The 20,736-nt window shown below is 48.9% G+C and overlaps 1 protein-coding gene across 1 annotated transcript in view; it reads left to right on the top strand.

Annotated features, from left to right (window-relative positions):
• LOC112233908 (anthrax toxin receptor 2) overlaps window positions 1–20,736 on the top strand; it is a 151,493-nt gene that overhangs the window by 67,465 nt on the left and 63,292 nt on the right. Inside the window, exons 14-15 of the mRNA XM_042320248.1 lie at window positions 8,934–9,107; window positions 12,266–12,346. Of these exons, the coding sequence (XP_042176182.1) occupies window positions 8,934–9,107; window positions 12,266–12,346 (255 nt within the window). The remainder of the gene's footprint in view (window positions 1–8,933; window positions 9,108–12,265; window positions 12,347–20,736) is intronic.

Here is a 20,736-nt window from a genome sequence, read left to right as displayed (position 1 = left end):
AAATCCACTTCAATCCGTGTAGATGAAAGGGGAGGAGTCAGGTTAAAGGAGCATACTTAAGTCTTGAGACAGTTGAAACATGGATTGTGTATATGTGCCATTCAGAGGGTGAACGGGCAAGACAAAATATTGAAGTGCCTTTTGAACAGGGTATGGTTGTGGGTGCCTTTGAACAGGGTATGGTAGTAGGTGCCTTTGAACAGGGTATGGTAGTAGGTGCCTTTTAACAGGGTATGGTAGTAGGTGTCTTTGAACAGGGGTATGGTAGTAGGTGCCTTTGAACAGGGTCTGGTAGTAGGTGCCTTTGAACAGGGTATGGTAGTAGGTGCCTTTGAACAGGGGTATGGTAGTAGGTGCCTTTGAACAGGGTATGGTAGTAGGTGCCTTTGAACAGGGTATGGTAGTAGGTGTCTTTGAACAGGGGTATGGTAGTAGGTGCCTTTGAACAGGGTATGGTAGTAGGTGCCTTTGAACAGGGTATGGTAGTAGGTGCCTTTGAACAGGGTATGGTAGTAGGTGCCTTTGAACAGGGTATGTTAGTAGGTGCCTTTGAACAGGGTATGGTAGTAGGTGTCTTTGAACAGGGTATGGTAGTAGGTGCCTTTGAACAGGGTATGGTGGTAGGTGCCTTTGAACAGGGTATGGTAGTAGGTGCCTTTGAACAGGGTATGTTAGTAGGTGCCTTTGAACAGGGTATGTTAGTAGGTGCCTTTGAACAGGGTATGGTAGGAGGTGCCTTTGAACAGGGGTATGGTAGTAGGTGCCTTTGAACAGGGTATGGTAGAAGGTGCCTTTGAACAGGGTATGGTAGAAGGTGCCAGACCACACCGGTTTGAGTGTGTCAAGAACTGCAGCGCTGCTGGGTTTTAGACGCTCAACAGTTTCCTGTGTGTATCAAGAATGGTCCACCATCCAAAGGACATCCAGACAACTTGACACAACTGTGTGAAGCATTGGAGTCAACATGGGTCCAGCATCCCTGTGGAACAAATTGAGGCTGTTCTGAGGGCAAAAATGGGATGCAACTCTTAATGTTTTGTACACTCAGTGTACATGTTCTCAAACACCTTGGGCTGGTTTACTCACACAGAGCCTGATTACAAATTGGATCTGCTGTCATCTGGTACCTAGCAATGTGCCCAGAACAGAACAGACCAGCCAGCCGCCAGATGAGAACAAACTCAAACTCCACACTAGCTTTGCCCGGCCTGCCTGTGACTCCAGGAAGGTGCAAAGTAAAGTGAGTCTTTTTAGATTGTGTGTGTAGGCATTATGTCGTTTCTGTCAGCTGCTGACGGGCTCTGACATGACAGGTGCTGCCAGCTCATCCTTCTCTCTCCTCTCAGCCTGGTTTTCTGAAGTCACAGGATGGATGAATGATTGAGCACTGCCTTCGGCTTGATGTATTTACCCCTCTCTCCCCCTCTCTCCCCATCTCGCCCCCTCTCCCCCTCTCACCCGCTCTCCCCCCTCTCCCCCTCTCCCCCTCTCTCCCTCTCTCCCCCTCTCTCCCCTCTCTCCCCTCTCTCCCCATCTCTCCCCCTCTCTCCCCCTCTCTCTCTCCCTCTCTCCCCATCTCTCCCCTCTCTCCCCCTCTCTCCCCTCTCTCCCCATCTCTCCCCATCTCGTCCCCTCTACTCATCTCTCCCCCTCGCCCCCTCCCCCATCTCGTCCCTCTACCCATCTCGCCCCATCTCCCCATCTCTCCCCTCTCTCCCTCTCTCCCCCTCTCTCCCCATCTCTCCCCATCTCGTCCCCTCTCTCTCATCTCTCCCCTCGCCCCCTCCCCCATCTCGTCCCCTCTACCCATCTCTCCCCCATCTCCCCATCTCTCCCCCTTTCCCCATCTCGCCCCATCTCTCCCCATCTCTCCCCATCTCTCCCCATCTCTCCCCCTCTCCCCATCTCGTCCCCTCTCCCCTCTCCCCATCTCTCCATCTCTCCCCATCTCTCCATCTCCATCTCTCCCCCCTCTCCCCATCTCTCCATCTCTCCATCTCTCCCCTCCATCTCTCCTCTCTCCCCTCTCTCCCCATCTCTCTCCCTCTCCATCTCTCCCCATCTCCATCTCCCCATCTCTCCCCATCTCTCCCCTCTCCCCTCTCCCCTCCATCTCTCCATCTCTCCCCATATCTCTCCATCTCTCCCCATCTCTCCCCCTCTCTCCCCATCTCTCCCCATCTCTCCCCATCTCTCCCCATCTCTCATCTCTCCATCTCTCCCCATCTCTCCTCCCTCTCTCCATCTCTCCCCATCTCTCCATCTCTCCCCATCTCTCCCCATATCTCTCCATCTCTCCCCATCTCTCCCCATCTCTCCCCCTCTCCATCTCCCCATCTCTCTCCATCTCTCCATCTCTCCCCTCCCTCCATCTCTCCCCATATCTCCATCTCTCCATCTCTCCCATATCTCTCCATCTCTCCATCTCTCCCCATATCTCTCCATCTCTCCCCCTCTCTCCATATCTCTCTCCCCATCTCTCCCCCTCTCCCCTCTCCATCTCTCCATCTCTCCCCATCTCTCTCCATCTCTCCCCCTCTCTCTCTCCATTCTCTCCCCATCTCTCCCATCTCTCCATCCCCCATATCTCCCCATCTCTCCCATTCTCTCCCCATCTCTCCCCCCTCTCCCCATCTCTCCCCATCTCTCCCTCATCTCTCCCCATCTCCCCCCATCTCTCCCTCTCCTCTCTCCCCATCTCTCCCTCTCCCCTCTCGTCCCTCTCTCCATCTCTCCCCTCTCTCCCTCCCCCATCTCTCCCCTCTACCCATCTCTCCCCATCTCCCATCTCGCCATCTCTCCCCATATCTCCCATCTCTCCCCTATTCCCCATCTCTCCCCTCTCCCCATCTCTCTCCCCTCTCCCATCTCTTCCTCTCGCCCCCTCTCCCCATCTCTCCCCATCTCTCCCCATCTCGCCCCCTCTCCCCATCTCTCCCCTCTACCCATCTCATCCCCATCTCCCCATCTCTCCCCCTCTCCCCATCTCTCCCCTTTCCCCATCTCGCACCCTCTCCCCATCTCGCACCCTCTACCCATCTCTTCCCCTCTCCCATCTCTCCCCATCTCTCCCCATCTCTCCCCCTCTCCCCATCTCTCCCCCTCTCCCCATCTCTCTCCCTCTATCCATCTCTTTCTCCCCCCCCTCATGGGCTCTTCCACCTTTCCCCATCTCTCCCCATCTCTCCCCTCTCCCCATCTCTCCTCATCTCTCCCCCCTCTCTCCCCCTGTCTCCCCATCTCTCCCCATCTCTCTCCATCTCTCCCCTTCTCCCCATCTCTCCCCATCTCTCCCTCTCCCATATCTCTCCCTCTCCATCTCTCCCCATCTCTCTCCCCTCTCTCCCCATCTCATCTCTCCCCTCTCCCCATCTCCCCATCTCTCCCCATCTCTCCATCTCTCCCCATATCTCGCCCTCTCCCCATCTCTCCATCTCTCCATCTCTCCCCATATCTCTCCATCTCTCCCTAAATATCTCCATCTCTCCCCATATCTCTCCATCTCTCCATCTCTCCCCATCTCTCCCCATCTCTCCATCTCTCCCCACTCTCCCCATATCTCTCCATCTCTCCCCTCCATCTCTCCCCATCTCTCCATCTCTCCCCATATCTCTCCATCTCTCCATCTCTCCCCATATCTCTCCATCTCTCCATCTCTCCATCCTCCATCTCTCCCCATCTCTCCATCTCTCCCCATATCTCTCCATCTCTCCCCATATCTCTCCATCTCTCCCCATCTCTCCCCATATCTCTCCATATCTCTCCATCTCTCCCCATATCTCTCCATCTCTCCATCTCTCCCCATATCTCTCCATCTCTCCATCTCTCCCCATATCTCTCCATCTCTCCCCCATATCTCTCCATCTCTCCATCTCTCCATCTCTCCATCATCTCCATCTCTCATCTCCCCATATCTCTCCATCTCTCCATCTCTCCATCTCTCCATCTCTCCATCTCTCCCCATATCTCTCCAAATCTCCCCATATCTCTCCCCATATCTCCCCATATCTCCCCATATCTCTCCATCTCTCCATCTCTCCCATCTCTCCATCTCTCCCCATATCTCTCCATCTCTCCATCTCTCCATCTCTCCCTCTCCATATCTCTCCATCTCTCCATCTCTCCCCATATCTCCCCATATCTCCCCATATCTCCCCATATCTCTCCCCATATCTCCCCATCTCTCCCCATATCTCTCCATCTCTCCCCATATCTCTCCATCTCCATCTCCCCATATCTCTCCATCTCTCCATCTCTCCCCATATCTCTCCATCTCTCCATCTCTCCATCTCTCCATCTCTCCCCATATCTCTCCATCTCTCCATCTCTCCCCATATCTCTCCATCTCTCCATCTCTCCCCATATCTCTCCATCTCTCCATCTCTCCCACTCTCTCCCTCTGTACATCTTTCCCTCCTCCCTTCCAACTCCGGGCACCTTGGCACTTCTTTGTTCACCTCACTACTCGCTTGTTCGCTACCTCTCTCCAAAGCTAATAGATGTTAATAGATGCTAATAGATGTGAAAAGCTAATAGATGTGCAAAGCTAATAGATGCAGTGTAAAGCTAATAGATGTAGTGTAAAGCTAATACATGCTAATAGATGCAGTGTAAAGCTAATAGATGCTAATAGATACAGTGTAAAGCTAATATATGTAGTGTAAAGCTAATAGATGCAGTGTAAAGCTAATAGATGCAGTGTAAAGCTAATATATGTAGTGTAAAGCTAATAGATGCTAATAGATGTGAAAAGCTAATAGATGTGCAAAGCTAATAGATGCAGTGTAAAGCTAATAGATGTAGTGTAAAGCTAATACATGCTAATAGATGCAGTGTAAAGCTAATATGATGCTAATAGATACAGTGTAAAGCTAATATATGTAGTGTAAAGCTAATAGATGCAGTGTAAAGCTAATATATGTAGTGTAAAGCTAATAGATGCTAATAGATGTAGTGCAAAGCTAATAGATGCAGTGCAAAGCTAATAGATGCAGTGTAAAGCTAATAGATGTAGTGTAAAGCTAATAGATGATAATAGATGCAGTGTAAAGCTAATAGATGCTAATAGATGTGCAAAGCTAATAGATGCAGTGTAAAGCTAATAGATGTAGTGTAAAGCTAATAGATGTAGTGTAAAGCTAATAGATGCTAATAGATGCAGTGTAAAGCTAATAGATGCTAATAGATACAGTGTAAAGCTAATATATGTAGTGTAAAGCTAATAGATGTAGTGTAAAGCTAATAGATGCAGTGTACAGCTAATAGATGCTAATATATGTCCAAAGCTAATAGATGCAGTGTAAAGCTAATAGATGCTAATAGATGTGCAACGGTAATAGATGCAGTGTAAAGTTAATAGATGCTAATAGATGTGCAACGGTAATAGATGCAGTGTAAAGCTAATAGATGCTAATAGATGCAGTGTAAAGCTAAAAGAAATACTAATAGATGCAGTGTAAAGCTAATAGATGCTAATAGATGTAAGTAATAGATGCAGTGTAAAGTTAATAGATGCTAATAGATGTGCAAGCGGTAATAGATGCAGTGTAAAGTTAATAGATGCTAATAGATGCAGTGTAAAGCTAATAGATGCTAATAGATGTGCAAAGGTAATAGATGCAGTGTAAAGCTAATAGATGCAGTGTAAAGCTAATAGATGCTAATAGATGTGCAACGGTAATAGATGCAGTGTAAAGTTAATAGATGCTAATAGATGTGCAACGGTAATAGATGCAGTGTAAAGCTAATAGATGCTAATAGATGCAGTGTAAAGCTAAAAGATACTAATAGATGCAGTGTAAAGCTAATAGATGCTAATAGATGTGCAACGGTAATAGATGCAGTGTAAAGTTAATAGATGCTAATAGATGTGCAACGGTAATAGATGCAGTGTAAAGTTAATAGATGCTAATAGATGCAGTGTAAAGCTAATAGATGCTAATAGATGTGCAAAGGTAATAGATGCAGTGTAAAGCTAATAGATGCAGTGTAAAGTTAATAGATGCAGTGTAAAGCTAAAAGATGCAGTGTATAGCTAATAGATGCAGTGTATAGCTAATAGATGCAGTGTAAAGCTAATAGATGCAGTGTAAAGCTAAAATATGCAGTGTATAGCTAATAGATGCAGTGTAAAGCTAATAGATGCTAATAGATGCAGTGTAAAGCTAATAGATGCAGTGTAAAGCTAAAAGATGCAGTGTAAAGCTAATAGATGCAGTGTAAAGTTAATAGATGCAGTGTAAAGCTAAAAGATGCAGTGTATAGCTAATAGATGCAGTGTATAGCTAATAGATGCAGTGTAAAGCTAATAGATGCAGTGTAAAGCTAATAGATGCTAATAGATGCAGTGTAAAGCTAATAGATGCAGTGTAAAGCTAATAGATGCAGTGTAAAGCTAATAGATGCAGTGTAAAGTTAATAGATGCAGTGTAAAGCTAACAGATGCAGTGTAACGCTAACAGATGCAGTGTAACGCTAATAGATGCTAATAGATGCAGTGTAAAGCTAAAAGATGCAGTGTAAAGTTAATAGATGCAGTGTAAAGTTAACAGATGCAGTGTAAGGCTAATAGATGCAGTGTAAGGCTAATAGATGCAGTGTAAAGCTAACACTCTCCCACTCCCCTCTACCCATACTACCAAGCCCAGAGGAAGTTGGTGGGATAGCGGCGATTTCTGAGAGCCTTAGGGGGGGAAACGATCGTACCTCCAACTTTCCCTACGGTTGTTGAGGCTTTGTTCATGCAGCTACCGTCTCCATACGGTCCCCACTTCCCCTACCTTGTTGAAGCACAACGCTCCTACAACCTGCAGTATGTTGAAGACCAACGCTCGTACAACCTGAACCGTGTTGAGGACCAACGCTCGTACAACCTGCAGTGTGTTGAAGACCAACGCTCGTACAACCTGCAGTGTGTTGAAGACCAACGCTCGTACAACCTGCAGTGTGTTGAAGAACAACGCTCCTACAACCTCCAGTGTGTTGAAGCACAACGCTCGTACAACCTGCAGTGTGTTGAAGAACAACGCTCGTACAACCTGCAGTGTGTTGAAGACCAACGCTCGTACAACCTGCAGTGTGTTGAAGAACAACGCTCCTACAACCTCCAGTGTGTTGAAGCACAACGCTCGTACAACCTGCAGTGTGTTGAAGACCAACGCTCCTACAACCTCCAGTGTGTTGAAGCACAACGCTCGTACAACCTGCAGTGTGTTGAAGACCAATGCTTGTATAACCTGCAGTGTGTTGACGCACAACGCTCGTACAACCTGCAGTGTGTTGACGCACAACGCTCGTACAACCTGAAGTGTGTTGAAGACCAACGCTCGTACAACCTGCAGTGTGTTGAAGAACAACGCTCCTACAACCTCCAGTGTGTTGAAGCACAACGCTCGTACAACCTGCAGTGTGTTGAAGACCAACGCTCGTACAACCTGCAGTGTGTTGAAGAACAACGCTCGTACAACCTGCAGTGTGTTGAAGACCAACACTCCTACAACCTGAACCGTGTTGAAGACCAACGCTCGTACAACCTGAACCGTGTTGAAGACCAACGCTCGTACAACCTGAACCGTGTTGAAGACCAACGCTCGTACAACCTGAACCGTGTTGAAGACCAACGCTCGTACAACCTGAACCGTGTTGAAGACCAACGCTCGTACAACCTGAACCGTGTTGAAGACCAACGCTCGTACAACCTGCAGTGTGTTGAAGACCAACACTCCTACAACCTGAACCGTGTTGAAGACCAACGCTCGTACAACCTGAACCGTGTTGAAGACCAACGCTCGTACAACCTGAACCGTGTTGAAGACCAACGCTCGTACAACCTGAACCGTGTTGAAGAACTACCTGAAGTGTGTTGATGTACAACCTGAAGTGTGTTGATGTACACCCTGCAGCGATAGAATGTACAAGCAATATTTTATTCATCAGGGTAGATATATGATGTGTGTGTGGAGGTGTGTGTTTTTCATCAGGGTAGATATGTGATGTGTGTGTGGAGGTGTGTGTTTTTCATCAGGGTAGATATGTGATGTGTGTGTGGAGGTGTGTGTTTTTCATCAGGGTAGATATATGATGTGTGTGTGGAGGTGTGTGTTTTTCATCAGGGTAGATATGGGATGTGTGTGTGGAGGTGGGTGTTTTTCATCAGGGTAGATATGTGATGTGTGTGTGGAGGTGTGTGTTTTTCATCAGGGTAGATATATGATGTGTGTGTGGAGGTGTGTGTTTTTCATCAGGGTAGATATGTGATGTGTGTGTGGAGGTGTGTGTTTTTCATCAGGGTAGATATGTGATGTGTGTGTGGAGGTGTGTGTTTTTCATCAGGGTAGATATGTGATGTGTGTGTGGAGGTGTGTGTTTTTCATCAGGGTAGATATGTGATGTGTGTGTGGAGGTGTGTTTTTTCATCAGGGTAGATATGTGATGGTGTGTGGAGGTGTGTGTTTTTCATCAGGGTAGATATGTGATGTGTGTGTGGAGGTGTGTGTTTTCATCAGGGTAGATATGTGATGTGTGTGTGGAGGTGTGTGTTTTTCATCAGGGTAGATATGTGATGTGTGTGTGGAGGTGTGTGTTTTTCATCAGGGTAGATATATGATGTGTGTGTGGAGGTGTGTGTTTGTCCGTGGGGAGATCCACAGCTTGAAGAGCGTGTCAATAATTAACCACTTACCTGTCTGCTGTCGGTACAGATGTGATGGATTTAATTAAAACAGGATAAGCTTCAGAAACCAAAAGAAAGGCGATGATTTAAATGAAAACAGTGAAAACAACACATCAACTGGTTATTGATCAGGGGGTATACGAAAGGGACAATGTACGTTTAACTTTCCAGAACAGTTCTAATGTTACAGGATGTTAATACCAACAACGTGATGTTGAACCGGAATTGACCTTCTGACCCCTGTCTGGTGTGTCCTATCCAGGTGCGTTGGGGAGAGAAGGGCTCTACAGAGGAAGGGGCAAGGCTGGAGAAGGCTAAGAATGCTGTAGTATCTGTTCCTGAGGAGGTGGAAGAGCCCATGATGGCCAAACGGCCCCCCAAACCCAAACCTACATACCAACAGCGCCAGGAGTCCAAATGGTATACCCCTATAAAGGTACGTTCAAGATTACGTCTGAAAATGGCACCCTATTCCCTTAACTCTCTTGTTTTGGTCAGAGCCTGATAAGGTGGAGTCCGTTGGAGAAGGTTCTTGTTTTGGTCAGAGCCTGATAAGGCCTAGTCCGTTGGAGAAGCTTCTTGTTTTGGTCAGAGCCTGATAAGGTCTAGTCCGTTGGAGAAGCTTCTTGTTTTGGTCAGAGCCTGATAAGGTCTAGTCCGTTGGAGAAGCTTCTTGTTTTGGTCAGAGCCTGATAAGGCCTAGTCCGTTGGAGAAGCTTCTTGTTTTGGTCAGAGCCTGATAAGGCCGAGTCCGTTGGAGAAGGTTTTTGTTTTGGTCAGAGCCTGATAAGGCCTAGTCCGTTGGAGAAGCTTCTTGTTTTGGTCAGAGCCTGATAAGGCCGAGTCCGTTGGAGAAGCTTCTTGTTTTGGTCAGAGCCTGATAAGGCCTAGTCCGTTGGAGAAGCTTCTTGTTTTGGTCAGAGCCTGATAAGGCCTAGTCCGTTGGAGAAGCTTCTTGTTTTGGTCAGAGCCTGATAAGGCCGAGTCCGTTGGAGAAGCTTCTTGTTTTGGTCAGAGCCTGATAAGGCCTAGTCCGTTGGAGAAGCTTCTTGTTTTGGTCAGAGCCTGATAAGGCCGAGTCCGTTGGAGAAGCTTCTTGTTTTGGTCAGAGCCTGATAAGGCCGAGTCCGTTGGAGAAGCTTCTTGTTTTGGTCAGAGCCTGATAAGGCCTAGTCCGTTGGAGAAGCTTCTTGTTTTGGTCAGAGCCTGATAAGGCCTAGTCCGTTGGAGAAGCTTCTTGTTTTTGGTCAGAGCCTGATAAGGCCTAGTCCGTTGGAGAAGCTTCTTGTTTTGGTCAGAGCCTGATAAGGCCTAGTCCGTTGGAGAAGCTTCTTGTTTTGGTCAGAGCCTGATAAGGCCTAGTCCGTTGGAGAAGCTTCTTGTTTTGGTCAGAGCCTGATAAGGTCTAGTCCGTTGGAGAAGCTTCTTGTTTTGGTCAGAGCCTGATAAGGCCTAGTCCGTTGGAGAAGCTTCTTGTTTTGGTCAGAGCCTGATAAGGCCTAGTCCGTTGGAGAAGCTTCTTGTTTTGGTCAGAGCCTGATAAGGCCTAGTCCGTTGGAGAAGCTTCTTGTTTTGGTCAGAGCCTGATAAGGCCTAGTCCGTTGGAGAAGCTTCTTGTTTTGGTCAGAGCCTGATAAGGTCTAGTCCGTTGGAGAAGCTTCTTGTTTTGGTCAGAGCCTGATAAGGCCTAGTCTGTTGGAGAAGCTTCTTGTTTTGGTCAGAGCCTGATAAGGCCTAGTCTGTTGGAGAAGCTTCCCGGGAAGCTTGGTTTCACCACACAGATTCTCTACAGTAAATTACATTGTAATCACGAAAGTTTGGATTTCCCAATACAATTGTTAACGACAGTATCTTTGTTTTTTCCCTGTAAATATACATCCTGTAAAATATATACAGTGCCTTCAGAAAGTATTCACACACATTGACTTTCTCCACATTTTGTTGTTACAGACTGAATTTAAAAATGGATTGAAATGAGGTTCTGTATCACTGTCCTCTTCACACAATATCCCATAATGGAGGGAGGGAGGGAGGATGTAGGGAGGGAGGGAGAGAGGATGTAGGGAGGGAGAGAGGGAGGGAGAGAGGGAGGATGTAGGGAGGGGAGGGAGAGGGGGGGGAGGGGAGGGAGGATGAGGGAGGGGAGAGGGAGGATGTAGGGAGGGAGAGAGGGAGGGAGGGAGGGAGGATGTAGGGAGGGAGGGAGGATGTAGGGAGGGAGAGAGGGAGGGAGAGAGGGAGGATGTAGGGAGGGGAGAGGGGAGAGGGGGAGGGAGGGATGTAGGGAGGGAGGATGTAGGGAGGGAGAGAGGGAGGGTGAGAGGGAGGATGTAGGGAGGGAGAGAGGGAGGGAGGGAGGGAGGATGTAGGGAGGGAGGAGAGGGAGGAGGAGAGAGGGAGGATGTAGGGAGGAGAGGGGGAGAGGGGGGGAGGGAGGGATGTAGGGAGGGAGGGAGGATGTAGGGAGGGAGAGAGGGAGGGAGGGAGGGAGGGAGGGAGGATGTAGGGAGGGAGGGAGGATGTAGGGAGGGAGGGAGGAGAGGGGGAGGGAGGGAGGGAGGATGGAGGGAGGGAGGGGAGGATGGAGGGAGGGGGAGGGAGGGAGGGAGGATGTAGGGAGGGAGAGAGGGGAGGGAGGGAGGATGTAGGGGAGGGAGGGAGGATGTAGGGAGGGAGGGGGAGAGGGGGAGGGAGGGAGGATGTAGGGAGGGAGGGAGGGAGGGAGGGAGGATGTAGGGAGGGAGGGAGGGAGGGAGGGAGGATGGAGGGAGGATGGAGGGAGGATGTTGGGAGGGAGAGGGGGAGAGGCGGAGGGAGGGATGTAGGGAGGGAGGGAGGGAGGGAGGGAGGGAGGGAGGGAGGGAGGGAGGGAGGGAGGGAGGGAGGGAGGGAGGGAGGGAGGGAGGGAGGGAGGGAGGGAGGGAGGGGAATGACGTTTTTAGAAAAAAAATTAAAAGCTGAAATGTCTTGATTCAACAACTATTCAAACTCGTTGTTATGAAAAGCCTAAATAAATTCATGAGTAAAAATGTGCTTAACAAATCACCTAATAAGTTGTATGGATTGGCAAATATTGTACAATCCAGGTGTGCAAATCTCTTAGAGACTTACCCAGAAAGACTCACAGCTGTAATCACTCTTAGAGACTTACCCAGAAAGACTCACAGCTGTAATCGCTGCCATAAGGTGAGTCTAAAACGTGAATACTCAGGGGTGTGAATACTCAGGGGTGTGAATACTCAGGGGTGTGAATACTCAGGGGTGTGAATACTCAGGGGGGTGTGTAGACTCAGGGGTGTGAATACTCAGGGGTGTGAATACTCAGGGGTGTGAATACTCAGGGGTGTGAATACTCCCAGGGGTGTGAATACTCAGGGGTGTGTAGACTCAGGGGTGTGAATACTCAGGGGTGTGAATACTCATATGTAAATTAGATATTTCTGTATTTCATTTTCAATACATTTTTCAAACATTTCTAAAGAAATACTTAACATTTTTTGTTGTTGTTATTGGGTATTGTGAATAAGTCAAGCGGGTACTGAATCCACAGTAGATATGGTGTTCAAACACAGCTGTTTCTCTTCCTGTTTTCAGGGTCGACTGGATGCGCTGTGGGCATTGCTTCGGCAACAGTACCACAGAGTTTCTCTCATAAGACCGACCACTGCGGACAAGGTAAGAAGCAACCGCTGACATCCAACCCAAACCCATAACCCACAACCACATGAAACCAGTCAGGAGGAACACAACTAAGTAACGTATCATTAGACATCAGTAGCAGGCGAATTGTGGACCTGTCAGTCCTTAAACCACTTTAGGGGACCGTTTAAACCTATGACAATCTCCATTGTGTGTTTTTTTCTTTGTCCAATATTAGGTTTAGTCTGTGAAACCAGCCCTAGATGGAGGAACCAGCCAGAGTTGAGGCAGTTGTGTTAGTTTGCTAGTGCTGTGGAGGCAGGAAGTTGACTGGTACGTGCTGTGTTGCATTGTGTTGTTGTTACCTAATGGGGGTGAACAGCACGGCAAAGCCTCACAGCAGCAGGATGTGTGAAAGGCCCTACAGTATATGTTAGTGACTATACTGAACTACTCTATCTCTCTCTCTCTCTCTCTCTCTCTCTCTCTCTCTCTCTCTCTCTCTGTCTCTCTGTCTCTCTTACTCTCAGTCTCTCTCTCTCTCTCTCTCTCTCTCTCTTACTCTCAGGCTCTCTCTCTTACTCTCAGTCTCTCTCTCTCTCTCTCTCTCTCTCTCTCTCTCTCTCTCTCTCTCTTTTCTCTGTTATAAGAACATAGTTTTTCAGGCCAGTAAGTCAGCAGCGAGGCAGCCAATAGCAGTAACTGTAGAATATGTGCAGAATATACTCCAAAGTTGCTGAGTGTATCAACCCTGGGGTCTCTCAACCTCTCTGTACTGGAGGAGGAGGTTTCACTTCCCAATGCATGACTTACTTCAAGTCAAGAGATGACATGATGTTTGATAAACATATTTTAATGTTTAAGACAAGGCGGTGATTTCACTTAGCTAGATAAATATAAACACTGGCAATAGTGACTGTGGTATGTCTGGTGTAGTAATGCCCACAGCGCATCCAGTGTGTGTGGTGTAGTGTGTGTGTGTGTGTGTGTGTGTGTGTGTGTGACTGTGTGTGTGTGTGTGTGGTGTGACTGTGTGTGTGTGTGTGTGGTGTGACTGTGTGTGTGTGTGTGTGTGTGTGTGTGTGTGTGTGTGTGTGTGTGTGTGTGTGGTGTGTCGGAAAAAATAAAGAATTAAAATCTCTCCCGTACATGTGCTCTGTCCTCTCCCTGGTTTTATGACTAAATGGAACAAAGTGGTTGTTAACCAAGCCACGTCCTGGTGACGAGTTGCCATCGGTAACCAGACCGGCAGAAAGGCAGACAGACATGAGAGGACTGCAGCCGCTCTCTGTCCCTCCCTTGTCTCCTTTCTGACACCAAACTCCAGGGCCGTCTTTTAAGGCCCTGATCAGGTCTGGGGGGGGGCCACCATTAGCTATCAAAGCCTAAGAAGGGAGTCCCTGGCCAACCGGTGCCAGCCAGGGGAGAGAGGGAGGAGGGAGGAGGGAGAGATGGAGAGAGGGAGGAGGGAGAGAGGGAGGAGGGAGGAGGGAGAGATGGAGAGAGAGGAGGAGGGGAGAGACTGAGGAGGGAGGGAGAGAGGGAGGGAGGAGGGAGGAGGGAGGAGGGAGAGAGGGAGGAGGGAGGAGGGAGAGAGGGAGGAGGGAGAGAGGGAGGAGGGAGAGAGAGGAGAGAGAGGGAGAGAGGGAGAGAGGGAGGAGGGAGAGAGGGAGGAGGGAGAGAGGGAGCAGGGAGAGAGGTAGGAGGGAGCAGGGAGAGAGGGAGAGGGAGAGAGGAGAGGGAGAGAGGAGGGGAGGAGGGAGAGAGGGAGGAGGGAGAGAATGAGGAGGGAGAGAGGGAGGAGGGAGAGAGGGAGGAGGGAGAGAGGGAGAGAGGGAGAGAAGGAGGAGGGAGAGAGGAGAGAGGAGAGAGGGAGGAGGGCAGGCAGCTGGACTGAAGCAAGGTGGGCCACCACGGAGCACAGAAGAGAGGAGTGGAGCAAAGAGGGGAGGTAGGCGATGGAAGGAGACGAGGAGGAAGGGAGGACGAGAGGGGTCGGTGGTATTTGATGGGGGACAGGAAGCCCCGCGGGGTCATGAATGTTTTAGCAGGCTGATCGGCAGCGTCGGGTTACAAGGACTCCTACAGGTGTAAGGAAGCAGGTTGTCACCGACGTCTGTTCAGCATGGGGACCCCAGGGTCTCTCCCTACATCCCTCCTTCCCTGAGCCCCGCGAGCTGCTGGATCATCAGCAAATGTAGTGGAGAGAGAGGGGTTGAGGGGAACTGAGGGAGAGAGGGAGGGAGAAACGGAACAGCTAGTTTTTTTGGTCTCACATTTAGCGCCCGAGGGCGTGCAACACCAAAGGTAGAGCGGGGGTTTGGCCACAGCTGTGGTGCGGCTCTCGCCCCAGGGCAGGGGAGCAGAGATCTGATGTGGTTTGACTGTGTTGTCGTGGAGACCGGGGAGACAGGGAGCCACTTCAGAGCCAAGTTAGCAACCCAACATCTGCCCCTAAGTTTTAGCCCTGCTAGGGATCCACTGGGGACAACAGGTAGAGAAAGAGAGAGATGGGGGGGGAAGGATGGAGGGAGGAAGAGGAAAAGATGGAGGGAGATGGAAGGATGGAGGGAGGGAGAGGGAAGGATGAAGGGACATGGAGGAAGGATAGGGAGGAAGGATAGGGAGGGAGGGAGGGATGGAGGGAGGGAAATATGTTGAATCATCATGTATAAACACAGTGATTTAGGAGTTAGGGGGGTTAGGGTTAGGGGGTTAGGGGTTAGGTCTAGGGGTTAGGGTTAGGGGTTAGGGTTAGGTCTAGGGGTTAGGGTTAGGGTTAGGGGTTAGGGTTAGGGCTAGGGGTTAGGGTTAGGGGTTAGGGCTAGGGGTTAGGGTTAGGTCTAGGGGTTAGGGGGCTAAGGGTTAGGGGCTAGGGGGGTTAGGTCTAGGGGTTAGGGCTAAGGGTTAGGGCTAGGGTTTAGGGTTAGGGTTGGGGTTAGCATTGGGGTTACGGGCTAGGGGTTGAGGTTAGGGGTTATTGGTTAGGGGTTGAGGTTAGGTTTAGGTGTTAGGGGTTAGGGTAGGATTAAGGGTTAGGGTTAGGGTAGGATTAGGGGTTAGGGTTAATGTAGGATTAGGGGTTAGGGTTAGGGATTTAGGGGTTAGAGTTAAGGGTAGGATTAAGTGATAGGGATAAGGGTAGGGTTAGGGATTTAGGGGAAAGGGGTTAGGGGTAGGGGTTAGGGTAGTATTATGGTTAGAGTAGGATTAGGGGTTAGGGTAGGGTTAAGGGTAGGATTAGGGGTTAGGGTTAGGGGTTAGGTTAGGATTAGGGTTTAGGGTAGGTTTAGGGGTTAGGGTTAAGGTAGGTTTAGGGGTTAGGGTTAGGGGTTAGGGTAGGATTAGGGGTTAGGGTAGGATTGGGGGTTAGATTTAGGGGTTAGGGTAGGATTAGGGGTTAGGGTTAAGGTTTAGGGTAGGATTAGAGGTTAGGGTCTGGGGTTAGGGTATGATTAGAGGTTAGTGTTAAGGGTAGGATTAGGGGTTAAGGTTGGGGTAGGATTAGGGGTTAGGGTTTAGGGTAGAATTAGGGGTTAGGGTAGGATTAGGGGTTATTAGGGTTAGGTAGGATTAGGGGTTAGGGGTTGGGGTAGGATTAGGTCTAGGGGGGGGTTAGGGTTAAGGGTTAGGATTAGGGGTTAGGGTAGGATTAGCAGTTAGGGTTAAGGGTAGGATTTGTTGTTAGGGTAGGATTAGGGATTAAGGGTTAGGGGTTTGGGTTAGGATTAGGGGTTAGAGTTAGGGGTTAGGGTTAGGATTAGGGGTTAGGTAGGATTAGGTGTTAGGGTAGGATTAGGGATTAGGGTTAGGGGTTTGGGTAGGATTAGGGGTTAGGGTTAGGGGTTAGGGGATTAGGGGTTAGGATTAGGGGGTTAGGGTTAGTAGGTTAGGGTTAGGGGTTAGGTAGGTTTAGGGGGGTTAGGGTTAGAGGTTAGGGTAGGATTAGGGGTTAGGGTTAGGGGGGTTAGGGGGGTAGGATTGGGGGGGTTGAGGGGTTAGAGGTTAGGATTAGGATTAGGGTTAGGTTAGTAGGTTAGAGGGTAGGATTAAGGGTTAGGGTAGGATTAGGGGTTAGGGTAGGATTAGGGGTTAGGGTAGGATTAGGGTTAGGTTAGGGGTCAGGGTAGGATTAGGGGTTAGGGTAGGATTAGGGATTAAGGGTTAGGGGTTTGGGTAGGATTAGGGGTTAGAGTTAGGGGTTAGGATTAGGGGGGTTAGGGGGGTAGGATTAGGTGTTAGGGTAGGATTAGGGATTAAGGGTTAGGGGTTTGGGTAGGATTAGGGGTTAGGGTTAGGGGTTAGGGTAGGATTAGGGGCTAGGGGGTTAGAGGTTAGGGGTTAGGGTAGGTTTAGGGGTTAGGGTTAGAGGTTAGGGTAGGATTAGGGGTTAGGGTTAGGGGTTAGGGTAGGATTAGGGGTTGGGGTTAGAGGTTAGGGTAGGATTAGGGGTTAGGGTTAGGGGTTAGGGTAGGATTAGGGGTTGAGGTTAGAGGTTAGGGTAGGATTAGGGGTTAGGGTTAGAGGTTAGGGTAGGATTAAGGGTTAGGGTTAGAGGTTAGGGTAGGATTAGGGGTTAGGGTAGGATTAGGGGGGTTAGGGTAGGATTAGGGGTTAGAGTTAGGGGTTAGGGTAGGATTAGGGGTTAGGGTTAGGGTAGGATTAGGGGTTAGGGTTAATGTAGGATTAGGGGTTAGGGTTAGGGATTTAGGGGTTAGAGTTAAGGGTAGGATTAAGTGATAGGGATACGGGTAGGGTTAGGGATTTAGGGGAAAGGGGTTAGGGGTAGGGATTAGGGTAGAATTATTGTTAGGGTAGGATTAGGGGTTAGGGTAGGGTTAAGAGTAGGGTTAGGGATTTCGTGGTTAGGGTTAAGGGTAGGATTAGGGGTTAGGGTTAGGGGTTAGGATTAGGGTTTAGGGTAGGTTTAGGGGTTAGGGTTAAGGTAGGTTTAGGGGTTAGGGTTAGGGGTTAGTGTAGGATTAGGGGTTCGGGTAGGATTGGGGGTTAGATTTAGGGGTTAGGGTAGGATTAGGGGTTAGGGTTAAGGTTTAGGGTAGGATTAGAGGTTAGTGTCTGGGGTTAGGGTATGATTAGAGGTTAGGGTTAAGGGTAGGCTTAGGGGTTAAGGTTGGGGTAGGATTAGGGGTTAGGGTTAAGGGTAGGATTAGGGGTTAGGGTAGGATTAGCAGTTAGGGTTAAGGGTAGGATTAGGTGTTAGGGTAGGTTTAGGGATTAAGGGTTAGGGGTTTGGGTAGGATTAGGGGTTAGAGTTAGGGGTTAGGGTTAGGATTAGGTGTTAGGGTAGGTTTAGGCGTTAGGGTAGGATTAGGGATTAAGGATTAGGTGTTTGGGTAGGATTAGGGGTTAGGGTTAGAGGTTAGGGTAGGATTAGGGGTTAGGGTTAGGGGTTAGGGTAGGATTAGGGGTTGGGGTTAGAGGTTAGGGTAGGATTAGGGGTTAGGGTTAGGGGTTAGGGTAGGATTAGGGGTTGAGGTTAGAGGTTAGGGTAGGATTAGGGGTTAGGGTTAGAGGTTAGGGTAGGATTAAGGGTTAGGGTTAGAGGTTAGGGTAGGATTAGGGGTTAGGGTAGGATTAGGGGTTAGGGTAGGATTAGGGGTTAGAGTTAGAGGTTAGGGTAGGATTAGGGTTTAGGGTTAGAGGTTAGGGTAGGATTAGGGGTTAGGGTTAGATGTTAGGGTAGGATTAGAGGTTAGGGTTAGGGGTTAGGGTAGGTTTAGAGGTTAGGGTAGGATTAAGGGTTAGGGGTTAGGGTAGGATTAGAGGTTAGGGTAGGATTTGAGGTTAGGGTAGGATTAGGGGTTGGGTTTAGAGGTTAGGGTAGGATTAGAGGTTAGGGTAGGATTAGGGGTTAGGGTTGGGGGTTAGGGTAGGATTAGAGGTTAGGGTAGGATTAGGGGTTAGGGTTAGAGGTTAGGGTAGGATTAGTGGTTAGGGTAGGATTAGGTGTTAGGGTAGGATTAGATGTTAGGGTAGGATTAGGGGTTAGGGGGTTAGAGGTTAGGGTAGGATTAGGGGTTAGGGTTAGGGTAGGATTAGGGGTTAGGGTAGGATTAGGGGTTGGGGTTAGAGGTTAGGGTAGTATTAGGGGTTAGGGTAGGATTAGGGGTTAGGGTAGGATTAGGGGTTGGGGTTAGAGGTTAGGGTAGGATTAGGGGTTAGGGTAGGATTAGGGGTTAGGGTAGGATTAGGGGTTAGGGTAGGATTAGGGGTTGGGGTTAGAGGTTAGGGTAGGATTAGGGGTTAGGGTAGGATTAGGGGTTAGGGTAGGATTATGGGTTGGGGTTAGGGGTTAGGGTAGGATTAGGGGTTAGGGTAGGTTTAGGGGTTGGGGTTAGAGGTTAGGGTAGGATTAGGGGTTAGGGTAGGATTAGGGGTTGGGGTTAGGGGTTAGGGTAGGGTTAGGGGTTAGGGTAGGATTAGGGGTTGGGGTTAGGGGTTAGGGTAGGATTAGGGGTTGGGGTTAGGGGTTAGGGTAGGATTAGGGGTTGGGGTTAGGGTAGGATTAGGGGTTGGGGTTAGGGTAGGATTAGGGGTTGTGGTTAGGGGTTAGGGTAGAATTATGGGTTGGGGTTAGGGGTTAGGGTAGGATACGGGGTTGTGGTTAGGGGTTAGGGTTGGATTAGGGGTTGGGGTTAGGGGTTAGGGTAGGATTAGGGGTTGGGGTTAGGGTAGGATTAGGGGGGGTTGGGGTTAGGGTAGGATTAGGGGTTGTGGTTAGGGGTTAGGGTAGAATTATGGGTTGGGGTTAGGGGTTAGGGTAGGATTACGGGGTTGTGGTTAGGGGTTAGGGTTGGATTAGGGGTTGGGGTTAGGGGTTAGGGTAGGATTAGGGGTTGGGGTTAGGGTTAGAGGGTTCCAGTGACAAACAGTAGGGAGCCGCTTTGAGGTCCTGGACGTCCCTGTGGATTTCAGTTTGTTGTTGTCTGTTGTTTCACATGATGTGTGGTAATGGGATTAGTGAATGGATCACCGGATTATCTATTGTTCTTATCCATATTTTTTTAACTACATTGTTGGTTAAGGGCTGGTATGTAAGCATTTCACTGTAAGGCCTACACCTGTTGGTTAAGGGCTGGTATGTAAGCATTTCACTGTAAGGTCTACACCTGTTGGTTAAGGGCTGGTATGTAAGCATTTCACTGTAAGGTCTACACCTGTTGGTTAAGGGCTGGTATGTAAGCATTTCACTGTAAGGTCTACACATGTTGGTTAAGGGCTGGTATGTAAGCATTTCACTGTAAGGCCTACACCTGTTGTATTCGGCTCATGTGACTAATACAATTTGATTTTGCTAAGTATGTTTTGAATAAAGGGAAGATGAGGAACGTTTTTCATATTTTGGATTTGGTTTCTTTTTCTTTATCAGTCGGTTTATAAATAAAATTAAAATAAATAAATCTGTAAATTAATTCAGACGGACGGAAGGAAACAGGAATGGAGCTTTACAGCTCATCTCTTTCCTACTATGAGCTCGGGATCTGGCCATTGTTCAAGACGTATAATGTCACTTTAGCGTTTCCCCTTCATACATTAAAGCCCTATTAAATCATACATACCTTATTAGCTGCAGTGCTACGGACGGACAGACGGACGGACAGACGCACAGCCGGTCTGCTTGTAATGATGTGGAAATACAGACCTGTGTTCGAACAGCAGTGGGCCTTCTCTCTCTCTCTCTCTCTCTCTCTCTCTCTCTCTCTCTCTCTTCTCTCTCTCTCTCTTTCTCTCTCTCCCCTTTCTCTCTCTCTATATCTGTCTCTCTCTCTATCCCTGTCTCTCTCTCTCTCTGTCCTCTTTCTCTCTGTGTGTGTGTGTGTCTCTCTCTCTCCTCGTTCTCTCTGTGTCTCTCTCTATCTCTCTCCCCTCGTTCTCTCTGTGTGTCTCTCTCTATATCTCTCATCTTCCTCTCTGTGTCTCTCCTCTTTCTCTCTGTGTCTCTTTCTCTCTCTCCCACTGTCCCCCCACACCCTCTGTCCCCCCCCTCTCTCTCCCCTCTCTCTCTCTCTCTCCTCTCTGTGTTTAACTGTCTCCTCTCTCTCTCCTCTCTGTGTTTAACTGTCTCCTCTCTCTCTCCTCTCTGTGTTTAACTGTCTCCTCTCTCTCTCTCCTCTCTGTGTTTAACTGTCTCCTCTCTCTCTCTCCCTCTCTCTCTCTCTCCTCTCTGTGTTTAACTGTCTCCTCTCTCTCTCTCCTCTCTGTGTTTAACTGTCTCCTCTCTGTGTTTAACTGTCTCCTCTCTGTGTTTAACTGTCTCTCTCTCTCTCTCTCTCCTCTCTGTGTTTAACTGTCTCCTCTCTCTCTCCCTCTCTCTCTCTCCTCTCTGTGTTTAACTGTCTCCTCTCTCTCTCTCCTCTCTGTGTTTAACTGTCTCTCTCTCTCTCTCCTCTCTCTCTCTCCTCTCT

This window comes from Oncorhynchus tshawytscha, linkage group LG04 (assembly GCF_018296145.1).
Source record: "Oncorhynchus tshawytscha isolate Ot180627B linkage group LG04, Otsh_v2.0, whole genome shotgun sequence".
Taxonomy (NCBI): domain Eukaryota; kingdom Metazoa; phylum Chordata; class Actinopteri; order Salmoniformes; family Salmonidae; genus Oncorhynchus; species Oncorhynchus tshawytscha.
This window is presented reverse-complemented; position numbering and strand designations above follow the sequence as displayed.